We start from the raw sequence: 15,544 nt of genomic DNA, 5'->3' as shown, positions 1-15,544 counted from the left end.
AACTCAGATATTTTCTTGTAAATTAAAAAAGTAATGCGTTACTTTACTAGTTACTTGAAAAAAGTATTCTGATTACGTAACTCGCGTTACTTGTAATGCGTTACCCCGAACACTGTTCACTAATTGTTTACGAGAAGCACACATGTAAGAGGCAATTAGCTGAATATATACTTGTTTAATTAGTGACTCTTAGCCTGCATTTTAAAATTTTTATTTGAATGTGGCTATTAACATTTTTATTTTTAAAGCTTTATTTGAATATGGCAACATAATATCACGCTAGTCGAGGGCAGCCCTAATGCATATTGACTAATTGTTTACGAGAAGCATAATAGGCTGACAATTAGCTGAATATATAGCCTACTTGTTTAATTAGTGACATTTAGCCTGCATTTTAAAATCTTTATTTGAATGTGGCAATTAACATTTTTATTTTAAAACCTTTGTTTGAAATAATAATGATAATATTACGCTCTACAATATTTCTATGAATAAATCTCTGACAGAGACTATCAGCCAATCATAGTTAGTAAGCATGCTGACATCATCCACAGCAACGAGCTCAGCCCCGCCTCCTTACTCTTAAGGCTTGTTCACACCGGGACAAATATCGCGCGCGATTATCGCCGACGTTTAACACCTCGTGACTAAACAAAGGGCGCCAATGTGAGTGTGCACACCGACGCGCAAAACGCGAGGCATAAAAGCGTCATTTTTTTTAAAACGCCTCGGGCTAATTTTTTTGGTTTGACGCGCTGCGTTAAAAACTGGCCGACCAATGAGATTGGCGCTTTTGTTCACGTGCCTGGAGCTGCTGAAGTTACAGTAAAACACGACTTGGTGGCGCTCAAGCACAAAACAGTCTTGCCGAGCACACATTGATACCTAACGACAAAGAGGAAGTAAGTAGACCAAGAAGATGCATCGAGGCAAGATGAATGTAGAGCTGCTGGTCTCATTGGTGTCTGAACACAAAGGGCTTTATGACAAACGCAACTACAAAAATCTCGATAAGAGGGAGTTGTTATGGAGAGGAATTGCAGATCAAATAGGATTCGATGTGTACCGGGGTAGTTCTGTTTTTCATTAAGCGCCATCTAATGTCAGGGAGTGAATTTGCACATTCGCTCGGCTCATCGCCTGCGAAAATCACTTGGGTATGAACTCAAAAGACGCATCGAAAAACGTTGGCGATAAGCACGCACGATAATCGTCCCGGTGTGTACGAGGCTTTAGTTTAAGACTTCTATCTATTCCTTAGTAAAAGTTTGTCTCAGCAGCTTTGTGAATTGATTCTAAGAGAAAACTCTTAGATAAAAACTTTTACTGCTATTTTGGAGAACTCTTAGCGGAAGATCAAATGTTTTGTGAATACAGGCCCTGATCTGCAGGATGTTTTGTGGTTCCAGGCTCTCTGGGAGTTTGGGTGAGTGTGCAGTCATACTATCTAAGTTTTTAGATAAAGAGATCAAGTCTAGATATAGTTAGACAAACGCTTGTGTGTGATTTACTCACAGGGCTCTCGACTGACACAGAGAGGTGCAGGACTCTGTCTGGATGCCGAAGGGTTTGGAATTCCTACTAGTTTGTTCTTGGCCATCTTGGTGTTGGCTTTAGCAAACTCCAGCCGTAAAGTCTGGGGAATATCTGGGTCAAAGCGAACGCCCTGACAAAGAGGAACAAACATCATTATAGCAAACGTGCTGGATCCATCTCATCCTCACATCACACTCTTATGATATGAGCTTGACATGATGTGTGCTTTTTCATCTCATTCATAACGCAGTGGATCTCAGGTCTGTTCTGATGGGTCACAGGTATCAGGGGAAACAATGCTATAAGAAATGCTGAAGAACGTCATTCCAGACACCACAGATCCACTGCAGTCTGTCTACGGCCACAATAGATGCAGTATTACACATGCTTCACACCGCTCCGACCCACCTGGACAATAAAAACTGCTTTGTGGGGCTACCATATGTGGATTTAATACTGTCATAGCTGATCTACGAGCTGCTAGATCTGGGCCCTGGATGTCCTCGCCAGCAGACAGCGGTTTGGATTGGCAGTGAAACCTCTGGCCCTCAACACTGGCATTAATGGAGTTTGCTGACAGTCTGATCTCAGTGATGATGAGATGGGCTTCTAATGCAGCCGGTGATCACGCACACATTCATATCAGAGAGGACAATGGCTTCAGATTTTCAGGGAGGATGAGATTAATTGAATAATGCTGAAAATCAAGTATACTGCATTTTCAAATGGCAAAGAAAGTCTACTTGTGGAGATTTGTGTTTGTGGGGTTAAACTCGGACGACTGAAGGCAGAGACAATCAGCTGTTCTTGCACATTCAACACTTCTGCAGTTGATTTTTCACCAGTTGGTCAGAACTATATCAAGTCAACCTCTAATGTAATTTTACATCAGAAACAAAGAGATGAACTATATTAAAAATACTTTTCAATACATTTTCAATCCAGCTATCTGTGTGACGTAAGAAATAGTTCATCTATGAGTCAAAATTGACGTCAAGTTTAGATGATATTCACACATCAACGCCTGCAATCAAAAACTAACCAGTTTTGAACAGTTCACTTCAAGACAGTAACCTATACAAAGTCATGGGAAACAACCAAATACAAAACAAAGCCATTTTAATTAATACTGTCTTTCATTATGTGTGCATCTAATTTTAAGATTTATTAACTGCAGAGCTCAAATCCTCTTAAGGTCAGTCTCTCCTGTTCACACTGAGATTAAAACCAAATCCTGGATCAATAAAAACCAGAGAGGAAGATGAAGCTCTTTAATCTATGGATTGTCTCGTTTTCAGGGAAAAAGAAAAATGTGTAAAAGTGTCTTCTGTCAGAATCACCACACGAGGAGCCTTTGGTCTTTTTTTAGCAGAGTTATGTTGAGATGAAGCGTTAAACTTACGTTCAGGGCGTTCTTAGCAGTCTCCGCTTCTGAGCGACTGTCAAAACTCACAAACCCCACCAGCTGCAGAAACACAGAAATCAAGGTAAGAAGAAGAAGAAGCTCTTCAAACTGCACAGAACAACGGTCTGAGACAGATTCATGACTATACTGAGATACAGAGACGACTGAGGGAAAGTCAGCATGAAATGACATTCAAAGCACATTTTACTTGCTTTTATTGTGTGACTAGCATTGACTGCTGTCACTGATAACACTTTATTTGACTTTATTAGTGAAGATACTGCATAGACTTCCACTGATTTTCTATCAGCTAACCCAACACCTACCCCCTAAACTCACCCATTACACAAACATGTGCACAACACTAGATTCACAACAACAACATCTGCTGGCTGATTTATAAACCTTTTGAATATAACACACACACACACACACACACACACACACTCACTCTCTCTCTCTCTCTCTCTCTCTCTCTCTCTCTCTCTCTCTCTCTCTCTCTCTCTCTCTCTCTCTCTCTCTCTCTCTCTCTCTCTCTCTCTCTCTCTCTCTCTCTCTCTCTCTCTCTCTCTCTCTCTCTCTCTCTCTCTCTCTCTCTCTCTCTCTCTCTCTCTCTCTCTCTCTCTCTCTCTCTCTCTCTCTCTCTCTCTCTCTCTCTCTCTCTCTCTCTCTCTCTCTCTCTCTCTCTCTCTCTCTCTCTCTCTCTCTCTCTCTCTCTCTCTCTCTCTCTCTCTCTCTCTCTCTCTCTCTCTCTCTCTCTCTCTCTCTCTCTCTCTCTCTCTCTCTCTCTCTCTCTCTCTCTCTCTCTCTCTCTCTCTCTCTCTCTCTCTCTCTCTCTCTCTCTCTCTCTCTCTCTCTCTCTCTCTCTCTCTCTCTCTCTCTCTCTCTCTCTCTCTCTCTCTCTCTCTCTCTCTCTCTCTCTCTCTCTCTCTCTCTCTCTCTCTCTCTCTCTCTCTCTCTCTCTCTCTCTCTCTCTCTCTCTCTCTCTCTCTCTCTCTCTCTCTCTCTCTCTCTCTCTCTCTCTCTCTCTCTCTCTCTCTCTCTCTCTCTCTCTCTCTCTCTCTCTCTCTCTCTCTCTCTCTCTCTCTCTCTCTCTCTCTCTCTCTCTCTCTCTCTCTCTCTCTCTCTCTCTCTCTCTCTCTCTCTCTCTCTCTCTCTCTCTCTCTCTCTCTCTCTCTCTCTCTCTCTCTCTCTCTCTCTCTCTCTCTCTCTCTCTCTCTCTCTCTCTCTCTCTCTCTCTCTCTCTCTCTCTCTCTCTCTCTCTCTCTCTCTCTCTCTCTCTCTCTCTCTCTCTCTCTCTCTCTCTCTCTCTCTCTCTCTCTCTCTCTCTCTCTCTCTCTCTCTCTCTCTCTCTCTCTCTCTCTCTCTCTCTCTCTCTCTCTCTCTCTCTCTCTCTCTCTCTCTCTCTCTCTCTCTCTCTCTCTCTCTCTCTCTCTCTCTCTCTCTCTCTCTCTCTCTCTCTCTCTCTCTCTCTCTCTCTCTCTCTCTCTCTCTCTCTCTCTCTCTCTCTCTCTCTCTCTCTCTCTCTCTCTCTCTCTCTCTCTCTCTCTCTCTCTCTCTCTCTCTCTCTCTCTCTCTCTCTCTCTCTCTCTCTCTCTCTCTCTCTCTCTCTCTCTCTCTCTCTCTCTCTCTCTCTCTCTCTCTCTCTCTCTCTCTCTCTCTCTCTCTCTCTCTCTCTCTCTCTCTCTCTCTCTCTCTCTCTCTCTCTCTCTCTCTCTCTCTCTCTCTCTCTCTCTCTCTCTCTCTCTCTCTCTCTCTCTCTCTCTCTCTCTCTCTCTCTCTCTCTCTCTCTCTCTCTCTCTCTCTCTCTCTCTCTCTCTCTCTCTCTCTCTCTCTCTCTCTCTCTCTCTCTCTCTCTCTCTCTCTCTCTCTCTCTCTCTCTCTCTCTCTCTCTCTCTCTCTCTCTCTCTCTCTCTCTCTCTCTCTCTCTCTCTCTCTCTCTCTCTCTCTCTCTCTCTCTCTCTCTCTCTCTCTCTCTCTCTCTCTCTCTCTCTCTCTCTCTCTCTCTCTCTCTCTCTCTCTCTCTCTCTCTCTCTCTCTCTCTCTCTCTCTCTCTCTCTCTCTCTCTCTCTCTCTCTCTCTCTCTCTCTCTCTCTCTCTCTCTCTCTCTCTCTCTCTCTCTCTCTCTCTCTCTCTCTCTCTCTCTCTCTCTCTCTCTCTCTCTCTCTCTCTCTCTCTCTCTCTCTCTCTCTCTCTCTCTCTCTCTCTCTCTCTCTCTCTCTCTCTCTCTCTCTCTCTCTCTCTCTCTCTCTCTCTCTCTCTCTCTCTCTCTCTCTCTCTCTCTCTCTCTCTCTCTCTCTCTCTCTCTCTCTCTCTCTCTCTCTCTCTCTCTCTCTCTCTCTCTCTCTCTCTCTCTCTCTCTCTCTCTCTCTCTCTCTCTCTCTCTCTCTCTCTCTCTCTCTCTCTCTCTCTCTCTCTCTCTCTCTCTCTCTCTCTCTCTCTCTCTCTCTCTCTCTCTCTCTCTCTCTCTCTCTCTCTCTCTCTCTCTCTCTCTCTCTCTCTCTCTCTCTCTCTCTCTCTCTCTCTCTCTCTCTCTCTCTCTCTCTCTCTCTCTCTCTCTCTCTCTCTCTCTCTCTCTCTCTCTCTCTCTCTCTCTCTCTCTCTCTCTCTCTCTCTCTCTCTCTCTCTCTCTCTCTCTCTCTCTCTCTCTCTCTCTCTCTCTCTCTCTCTCTCTCTCTCTCTCTCTCTCTCTCTCTCTCTCTCTCTCTCTCTCTCTCTCTCTCTCTCTCTCTCTCTCTCTCTCTCTCTCTCTCTCTCTCTCTCTCTCTCTCTCTCTCTCTCTCTCTCTCTCTCTCTCTCTCTCTCTCTCTCTCTCTCTCTCTCTCTCTCTCTCTCTCTCTCTCTCTCTCTCTCTCTCTCTCTCTCTCTCTCTCTCTCTCTCTCTCTCTCTCTCTCTCTCTCTCTCTCTCTCTCTCTCTCTCTCTCTCTCTCTCTCTCTCTCTCTCTCTCTCTCTCTCTCTCTCTCTCTCTCTCTCTCTCTCTCTCTCTCTCTCTCTCTCTCTCTCTCTCTCTCTCTCTCTCTCTCTCTCTCTCTCTCTCTCTCTCTCTCTCTCTCTCTCTCTCTCTCTCTCTCTCTCTCTCTCTCTCTCTCTCTCTCTCTCTCTCTCTCTCTCTCTCTCTCTCTCTCTCTCTCTCTCTCTCTCTCTCTCTCTCTCTCTCTCTCTCTCTCTCTCTCTCTCTCTCTCTCTCTCTCTCTCTCTCTCTCTCTCTCTCTCTCTCTCTCTCTCTCTCTCTCTCTCTCTCTCTCTCTCTCTCTCTCTCTCTCTCTCTCTCTCTCTCTCTCTCTCTCTCTCTCTCTCTCTCTCTCTCTCTCTCTCTCTCTCTCTCTCTCTCTCTCTCTCTCTCTCTCTCTCTCTCTCTCTCTCTCTCTCTCTCTCTCTCTCTCTCTCTCTCTCTCTCTCTCTCTCTCTCTCTCTCTCTCTCTCTCTCTCTCTCTCTCTCTCTCTCTCTCTCTCTCTCTCTCTCTCTCTCTCTCTCTCTCTCTCTCTCTCTCTCTCTCTCTCTCTCTCTCTCTCTCTCTCTCTCTCTCTCTCTCTCTCTCTCTCTCTCTCTCTCTCTCTCTCTCTCTCTCTCTCTCTCTCTCTCTCTCTCTCTCTCTCTCTCTCTCTCTCTCTCTCTCTCTCTCTCTCTCTCTCTCTCTCTCTCTCTCTCTCTCTCTCTCTCTCTCTCTCTCTCTCTCTCTCTCTCTCTCTCTCTCTCTCTCTCTCTCTCTCTCTCTCTCTCTCTCTCTCTCTCTCTCTCTCTCTCTCTCTCTCTCTCTCTCTCTCTCTCTCTCTCTCTCTCTCTCTCTCTCTCTCTCTCTCTCTCTCTCTCTCTCTCTCTCTCTCTCTCTCTCTCTCTCTCTCTCTCTCTCTCTCTCTCTCTCTCTCTCTCTCTCTCTCTCTCTCTCTCTCTCTCTCTCTCTCTCTCTCTCTCTCTCTCTCTCTCTCTCTCTCTCTCTCTCTCTCTCTCTCTCTCTCTCTCTCTCTCTCTCTCTCTCTCTCTCTCTCTCTCTCTCTCTCTCTCTCTCTCTCTCTCTCTCTCTCTCTCTCTCTCTCTCTCTCTCTCTCTCTCTCTCTCTCTCTCTCTCTCTCTCTCTCTCTCTCTCTCTCTCTCTCTCTCTCTCTCTCTCTCTCTCTCTCTCTCTCTCTCTCTCTCTCTCTCTCTCTCTCTCTCTCTCTCTCTCTCTCTCTCTCTCTCTCTCTCTCTCTCTCTCTCTCTCTCTCTCTCTCTCTCTCTCTCTCTCTCTCTCTCTCTCTCTCTCTCTCTCTCTCTCTCTCTCTCTCTCTCTCTCTCTCTCTCTCTCTCTCTCTCTCTCTCTCTCTCTCTCTCTCTCTCTCACACACACACACACACACACACACTGACACTCTCTCACACACACACACACTCGCGCACACACACACACACACACACACACACACTATCAGCAGTGTTGGGGAGTAGCTAGCTAGCGACATTACTAACATCATTACATTTTTTTCAGTAGCTTGACAGTAGCTCTGCTACTTTTAAAACAATGTACTACTTTTTCCAGCAAATAGCGGCATAGCGCGACAATAGCTTCATTCTATTTTGTGAACCTGCGATGGACTGAAGCAGCGCAGCATCTTTTACCAGAGTTCATACTAAAATAGTGGATTACCACCATCTATTGGAATATCACGCATCTTACAGCTTCATGTTTATATATTCATATATTTATTTATTATTTTATTTTTTTAAATAACATTTTGCGAGTAACAGCAGTTGAAATCCAATCCATGTAGTATTCTAACAACTGGTAAGTAACATTAAGTAAGAACTTTTTGGGGCTCTTTTTAAGGAGAGCGTTATATGATTACCATAAATGATGTAATGATGTTCAGGAGTGGGTTAATATTTCAAATTCAACACACACTACTATCCATGATGGAAGAAAATCAAGAGATCGGGGGATGGAGATAATTACAAATAGCCTTGTTTGTCCAAATTTATGTCCCTCAAAGAAATACATCAAGCACTAATTTAAAGATGCACATACAGGTGAGTCATTTTAAATGTGTTAATTGTCCTGCTTTTTTGCACTCGACATCAGATGTCTATCTCATTACTTGATTCTCATTCATCAGTCTGATCTGCCCCGCCTCAGTTTTGTAATTAACCTAAAAGACCAATAACATAGTTAGTGGTGGCTCCATTGCTTTGGCAAAGCATCTGTTGCTCAGAAAAGGAAATTGTGAAAAGCTCAAATGTTTAATCATTTCAAATAAAGAAATTAAAACATAATAATTACTGCAATTTTACTACTTTTGTGTAAAGTGAAAATTAGTATATTCTGAAACATGCCTTTATTTTGTAGTGCAGTTGTGTATTACACTATCTGGCTAATATATTTCTGTCTTGCATAATAATAATAATAATTTTTATTATTATTATTATTATAAAAATTGTATAAAATCATTAGCATTTTTTCCTTTGTAATGTTAGCTTTTTCCTCATTTATTCTATCCTCATTCGGAGATTGCTTCCATCTAAACTGAAAGAATTACAGAGAATGCAGCAACAATTCAGAAATAAGATGACAACAGCCTGCATTCAAGAACAGACCTCAAGCTCGTCCAGTGCAGTATTTCAGAGTGTCCCGGGAAAACTTCAACAAACTGGTCCTGATTTTTGTTAGTCAGGGCCTTCATCACCTCAGTATTTTTGAAAGGGAAGAATTTAAAGAATTACTCAAACAGATGTCTACATGATAGTGATGTCTATAAATAGTGCTGGGCGGTATACCGGTTCATACCGAATACCGGTGTTTATTTTTGTTATGATACGAATTTTTAAAATACTGCAATACCGGTGAAACCGGTATAATTTTGAAAAATACCGTGATATACATTTTTGGTCATACCGCCCAGCACTATCTAGAAAGACACTGGTCAAAATGTTGGATGAGAAATGCTTCCATGAAGGCAGATATATGTGAAGTTCTGTCTGAGCAGGAATAACAACCACAGATACATGGTCTGATAATACCAAGAGCTATCTGGGAGTGACTGTCCACTGAACAGATTCAGAGACATTCACAACCTCTTCAGGGGCTTTAGCTTGCTGAGGATGAAGGGAAGACACAGAGACGCTGGAAAGTGTTCACATGGAGCTCAGCATTCAAAGCTAAGCAGTGTTAACCACTGCAGACAAAGGTTGGTGTTTGGTGTGTTTGCAGCTGAAGAAGAGGTGACTGAAGATGATGAAGAAACTGATGCAGAGGCAGATCTTGAGTTTACTGATGTTGCAGCATTTCTATATGAGTCAGAGAAAGATGACTAGCACTTGCCCATCGACGCTGTGCCTCCATACACACACTCAACCAAAGATGCTGAGGCAGCAGTGGAAGACCCTGCATTTACAAAGGTTTCAAGGGCCACTTTTGCCAAATGTCAAAGCCTTTGGAATAAGCAGAATAGAAGCACACAAGCTTCTGACACCATTAAAGACAGACTTGGATGCATGCTGGTTGTGCCAAATGTAACTCGATGGAATTCTGCACATAATGCAATGGATCGACTGAAACCTGTATTGAAGAGAAACCTCAAGAGCTCCATGATGTTTGTGAGAAAATGGGCCTTCCACGGCTGAAGAGATGACATTCATCAAAGAATATCTAAAGGTGAAACTGAACTGAAAAGAATGTATTGAATCAATCAATTCAATACATTTACTTGTGTAAATATTTTAGTGTTTCACAGAATCCCATATTTTTATAATAAAATAATACCATAATTATTTAAAAAATACAAAAAAATAAAAATAAAGTATACACTGTTTGTTAAAGGGGTCATATGACGTTGCTAAAAAGAACATTATGTTGTGTATTTGGTGTAATGAAATGTGTTTATGCAGTTTAAGGTTCAAAAAACACATTATTTTCCACATACTGTACATTATTGTTTCTCCTCTATGCCCCGCCTTTCTGAAACGCGTCGATTTTTACAAAGCTCATCGTTCTGAAAAGCGAGGTGTGCTGTGATTGGCCAGCTATCCAGTGCGTTGTGATTGGCCGAATACCTCAAGCGTGAGACGGAAATGTTACGCCCCTTACCATACTGTGATGATGCCCTGTCCGGCCGGAGCGACGAGACAAAAACATTAAAACACATTATAAACGAGGCAATCGTTGCATCGAATTATGTATGTCGAATTACGTTGCAGTGGGGACATAATTACGGATTATAATGACTTATACTGTCTTTTTACGCGTTGCGTTGCATCGCGCCGCGTAAACATAAAACCACGTCTGCATTTGTGATCGGAGAAATGACAAACAACAAGCCCTACTCTACACTGCTCAAAAAACTCGCTTTCAATATATCAAATATAAAAACTCTTTAAATATAAAAACGTACTTAGTCTTAACTCTTTAGATTTGAGACTTTAGTCTTTGCAACTTTACAGATCTTCTTTATGCACCAAGAGCTTGTAACACTCCAAAGAGAAAGGAAAATTTGAAATCGCATCATATGACCCCTTTAATCACATTCATCTCAGATTTAAGTGTTAACTCTTAAGAATACAATAATCAACATGAATTATGCATCCTGTGATTTTCCTGGTGTATTGTTGTCACTCATATTGTCATGTTTTGTTCTGTGTTATTTCACAGCTCATGCACCAGTGTCCAAGGCCCTCAATGCTCTCCAGTCATCATACCTCGGAGACTTGGCCCCTTGGTGAGAAGCTGCAGTCAATCCAGCAAGAAAACCTCTAATACTGCGGGCCATTAGTTGATGCCATCATCAGTGGAGTGAGCAGACCTTCAGTTATCTTTCCAGTAAACTCTATTTGATGCCAGCGGCTTACACACCGAACGAGCAAAGAGATAAAACAGCAGTTTTCATCACGTAGAGCCAGATGATTCAAGAGAGTCAGAAAATGAAGGAGATGACATCTCAGCTTATTCTCCAGGAACCAGGAGCATGTTTTGGATTAAGTGGACAGTTCTCTGCAGTCTACAGCAACCAAACCTGATCGTGCTTTCCAGAGAGTCTTCATTAAGTGCAATAATGTAGCGGTTGTTTAGTGTTGGAAAAGACATTTACCTTCCAAAACACAACCGTCTTTCTGAAAGACATTTTGAGAAGCTTCTCTTGTGTTGAATTAGCAGATCTTCAGTATGAATACACATGGAGTTGGCAGCTCTTATTAGTCTGAAGGACACTGATCTCAATCCTGGACTGATGTGTCAAACCGTGCCTGTTTTTACTTGGACCACAATACTTTCTAACTTGTGTATCATATTCCAAGCATTCGCTCCTTTTGTAACACAAACTATAAGATGTTGATCAGGAACAGGTCATTGTTTTGGATGAAGTGTCACACGGTATTTTTAAGTTACTTGCAATGCTAAATTTGTTGCAATTTTGCACTTTGACTTTTCACTGTCTGAAATATTTGAATAGTGTGGTAATAAAACAATAGTTAATAACATCCTAATTATATTGGTATTCTTTTAAATATCAAATATTTTACTGAAAACATTCCAATGCTTATTCAGTTATTTGTAATACACATCATTGTGGGAAAAAAATGTAGTTTCAATGTAGCTAGCTACTTTTTCAGAAGAGTAGCTTGACTGAAGCTTAACTACTTTAATTTATGAGTAGCTTGTATCTGGTCAAGTTTTAGAGAAGCTTCTTCAACACTGACTATCGGTCGCTCGCAGACACAGTGGTCTTCATTTTAAGATAATAATATTTTCTAACCCTAAAATGTCCTCATTATCACACGGGAAGTGTGTCTCCACATCCTTCATGCTTTTGAAAGAGATAAGAAGCATTTCTAAAAATACACACACTTCAAGTATTGAAAGCTTCACAAAGAAAGAAAGAAAGAAAGAAAGAAAGAAAAGTAGTATATGAGGAGATGACATGTTAACATCCTATGGAGTAACTAGCTAAACTCAATGTATAACTATTTTAAACAGATTTTAAACTCACAGCACTTGAGACTTAACATGAACTATTTCTATTTTTCTAAGTTCATTTGTTACATCACAGGAGCATTAAACTAGTGATTGCAAACGAGATTAGAAATGATGAGTAAATATGAACAGGACCTAAACATAAACACACCAAACACATCTCCAACAGTGTCTAGCTCGAATGACGTGTTATAAAACAACTCACAATACATCCATCCTGCAACCTCATAGCAACCAACCAAAGCACCCTAGCAACACCCTAAACACCATCCACAACACCCAAGCAACTACTCACAATAACCTAGCAACCACTCACAACACCCTAGCAACCACTCACAATACCCTAGCAACCACTCACAACACCCTAGCAACCACTCACAATACCCTAGCAACCACTCACAACACCCTAGCAACCACACAGCAACATCCTCTTCGTAACCGTCTTTTGTTCTGACTGACTGCACATCTTAAGAGCTTCAAATCTCAAGCTTTCTAAACGACTGCAAACTTTTGTAAAGCTTTCTCAAGCCACCATCACAGTTAGACTCGACAAACCTCTTTTATCTAGTTAACATTGCTGTGATTGTGTTTCTAATATAACATCTGAGGGAGTGACGCACATTTCACAGCTTTAGAAAACAACTTTAGAAAACCTTGGAAAAGTAAAAAGGGCACATTGAGAATATTAATGCATCATACAGGAATAATACGCATGACATACTGTACTTGTGATTCATATACTCAGAGAAATCATATATTTCTCACCTGTTTGGAGGTAAATTTGATTAAGGACCCTTCGTAACCCTAATGAAGAGAATCAGAAATGAAGCACAGTTCATGTTGACAGTAATTTCATTTCATTCATGGAAGGAAAACACAAAATGTTTGTCTCTTGTGGCAGAGGTGGACAAAGTACAGATACTGCTGGTCCAATATTGCTCCATTACACGTGAGCGTTGTAAAGACAGATATTTACTTAAGTAAACGTACAGAAGTATTTGCTTTAAAAGTACTTAAGTACCACAAGTAAATTTCCTTTTTCAAACCTGCTTTAAAACCCAGCAACACAACTGTAGCTGTATAGCCTCAGTATACTGTAACTGCTGTATAACAGCAACACTGCTTTCTTTAACAAAACAGCAAAGCAGGCAGATTTATTTGACATCAAATCAAACATTGAGAAACGCTCTCTAATCGCTCAGTGCTGCTTCAGTCAAACACCTACAGTATTGAGTTCTGTTAGGAGACAGCAGCTCTTCTGTGGCTTTATAGGTATTGTTTTCATTTACACAGTTTAGCAAAATCAGACAATATTGTGTCTAATACATACCACAATATTAACTTCTTATTATTGAATTGTTGTAAATAAATATCACATTAGCAGCTGGTCAGTGTTCAAGAAATGCTGAGAAATCACTCTGTGTAACCCTCGAGTGATTACTGATAAACTGTCTGGGAAAAAAACAGTTTTAGAGAAGAAGAAAAAATCCCTCGCTGACTCTCAAAGCTGCAGCATACTTCGAGGACCTTGATAGAAATGTATTGGAGTGAAAAGTATGATATTTGTCTTACAGAAAAAAAATATTACTCAAGTAAAGTACAGATACGTAAAGGTGTTCTTAAGTACAGTAATCATGTAAATGTACTTCATGTCTTGTGGATTCAGATCAAACTCCACGCACCTGAAAAGGCCTGAATAACAGGTAAAGCTCTCTGGGTTTGATGTCCAGCGGCAAGCCACTGACAAACAGAGTCCTGACCTGCAGAAAAACCAGAAACAGGACTCTCTGCATCTGATGGGTCAACACTCACAGTATTACAGACAGTTTACTGTATGTCAGAGTACAGAACTAGAGATCAGAAGACAATCATAATGACTGAGGAGAGCACAAAAGCCAAACCAGAGAGCCATGACGGAGATTATGCACTGCCAGCTTTAGTTTGTCTGACATTAGGAGTAACTCACCTGTTCTCCTGGGCTGCTGCTGTTGTTCATTCTGGAGCAGAAGAATGCAATTATAAGCATGAGCTCGTGCAGCGCGTCTGTCTGTGCGCGCGCTCCCGCGGGCAGAGGCGCGTCACCGCGGCGGCGTGCGCGAGCATTCGCATTTCCATTGAAACGTGAGCAACAATAACCTTTTATTTAACTCTTTTCGTCTCTAGCATGACAAATGGTGAGTGATGCATTTATAAAACGCTGCTGGTGATATGAATTAGAAGTTTGCCACAAACATTTAAAGTGTTACTCTAAGAGGAAAAAATAAATAAAGTGTACAGAAATAATGCAGAGTAGGTGACAATTCCCATCAGAAGTTCAAACCCTGATGCAAAGGGCATCTGTCAGAGCAGCTTAAGCAGAGAATCACTGCCCTTTATTGCCCACAGACTAGCTGTTTGCTATTTATACACACTGTCATACACAATAAAATTAGAACTTATATTTTCTATATTATCAGCGATCAAAAATGCTGAATTTAATATGCATGTGCCACAATAACAGAAATCATAGTCAAACAGGTAAGAGGGAAAAGAACAGCGCATCAGGGGCATGCTCCACACGGAGTTATTTTAAAGATATTTGCTTTGCATGCTCATTTGTAGTTACTTTAAGGTATTTTTTAAATATTTGTATTACCTTATATGTCCAAAACTGTAATTTTTCACAAATAAATAATCATAAATAAATAAAAAACATCATGTTGTAACATTTTACAAAAATCAAGATATATTTGTATATATATATATATATAATATATTTGGTCAAAATCCCATGTTATTAAGATGAAGTGCTATTAAAGACAATATTGTCTGATTAGACGGCAATGCTGACCTAAAATGCAAAATGTTCGCCCATTCTCTCGCTTCAACGTTCCCACATCTCAGACCTCAAATTCATAAAATATTACCGTTTAGACATAGTTTTTGAAGTAAAAAGAAAATACCCCCCCCCATAAAAACACTTTCTCATTGGGTTTAAGCAAATCTCATTGGTGAACCATTTTGAACTCAAAAAAGGCCAGTTGTCACTGAAAGGTGAGGAGTTTGCTTCTATGTCTGTCATTTGGCGCCACCGTGTGGAGAAGAAAAGAAACACAGAGACAGTGAGACGTGGAGGTGTATTTAATGTGTCCTCAATAACTTACAACACAAGCTACGACACTCTAACACAGAAACAGCGCTGATATCTGAGACGCTCAGCTTCTCGCCGGAGTGGAGCTTGCTTTCACGGTCTTCTTCAGATGATGGTAATTGGGCAGGATCTTCATCAGGAAGTCCAGCTGCAGCGTTTGAGGCTAGAGAGGACAGAGACGGTCAGAATAGCAGCAGGTTTCTCAGGTGTATCAGAAACACACGGTGTGTGTGTGTTACCTGCGGTCTCTCGGTCTGCACGCGTCTCAAACACTCAGAGCCGTAGATCACGGTGTTTTCTGGAATCACTTCACAGGTGTTCACCGCACAACACGCTCCCACGATACACCCGCTGCTGAGGATCACACTCCGGCCCACTTCAGCTGAACACGCACATTAACACATTAACACATTAGACACACACACACACACACACACACACACACACACAGAGAGAGATAGGGAGACACACACACATTAAACACACACACACAAGTCACCTTTATTTATATAGCGCTTTTAACAATACAGATTGTGTC

The 15,544-nt window shown here is 41.6% G+C and overlaps 2 protein-coding genes across 4 annotated transcripts in view; both read right to left on the bottom strand.

Moving 5' to 3' along the window:
- The window catches only part of rbpms (RNA binding protein, mRNA processing factor), a 22,836-nt gene extending 8,930 nt beyond the window's left edge, over nt 1–13,906 (bottom strand). For 2 of the 3 annotated variants that reach the window (XR_001632767.1, XM_016471398.1), the window contains exons 1-5: nt 13,843–13,906; nt 13,559–13,636; nt 12,642–12,680; nt 2,939–3,001; nt 1,516–1,666 (exon numbers count right to left, since the gene is read on the bottom strand). Coding sequence is in view for 1 of the 3 variants with exons in the window: in XM_016471398.1 (XP_016326884.1) it covers nt 1,516–1,666; nt 2,939–3,001; nt 12,642–12,680; nt 13,559–13,636; nt 13,843–13,902 (391 nt within the window). In the remaining 2 variants the exon portion in view is untranslated. Of the gene's footprint in view, nt 1–1,515; nt 1,667–2,938; nt 3,002–12,641; nt 12,681–13,558; nt 13,682–13,842 lie in introns of those variants that run through there. The other variant, XR_001632768.1, reaches the window with a different exon arrangement.
- A 1,075-nt stretch (nt 13,907–14,981) lies between these two features.
- Nucleotides 14,982–15,544, bottom strand: part of LOC107676744 (dynactin subunit 6-like) — a 13,617-nt gene continuing 13,054 nt past the window's right edge. Inside the window, exons 6-7 of the mRNA XM_016471407.1 lie at nt 15,246–15,388; nt 14,982–15,169 (exon numbers count right to left, since the gene is read on the bottom strand). Of these exons, the coding sequence (XP_016326893.1) occupies nt 15,071–15,169; nt 15,246–15,388 (242 nt within the window). The 3' untranslated portion in view covers nt 14,982–15,070. The remainder of the gene's footprint in view (nt 15,170–15,245; nt 15,389–15,544) is intronic.

Source organism: Sinocyclocheilus anshuiensis, unplaced genomic scaffold, assembly GCF_001515605.1.
Source record: "Sinocyclocheilus anshuiensis isolate Anshui unplaced genomic scaffold, SAMN03320099.WGS_v1.1 scaffold2186, whole genome shotgun sequence".
Taxonomy (NCBI): domain Eukaryota; kingdom Metazoa; phylum Chordata; class Actinopteri; order Cypriniformes; family Cyprinidae; genus Sinocyclocheilus; species Sinocyclocheilus anshuiensis.
The sequence above is the reverse complement of the archived record's forward strand: the minus strand, read 5'-3'. Positions and strand labels throughout refer to the sequence as shown.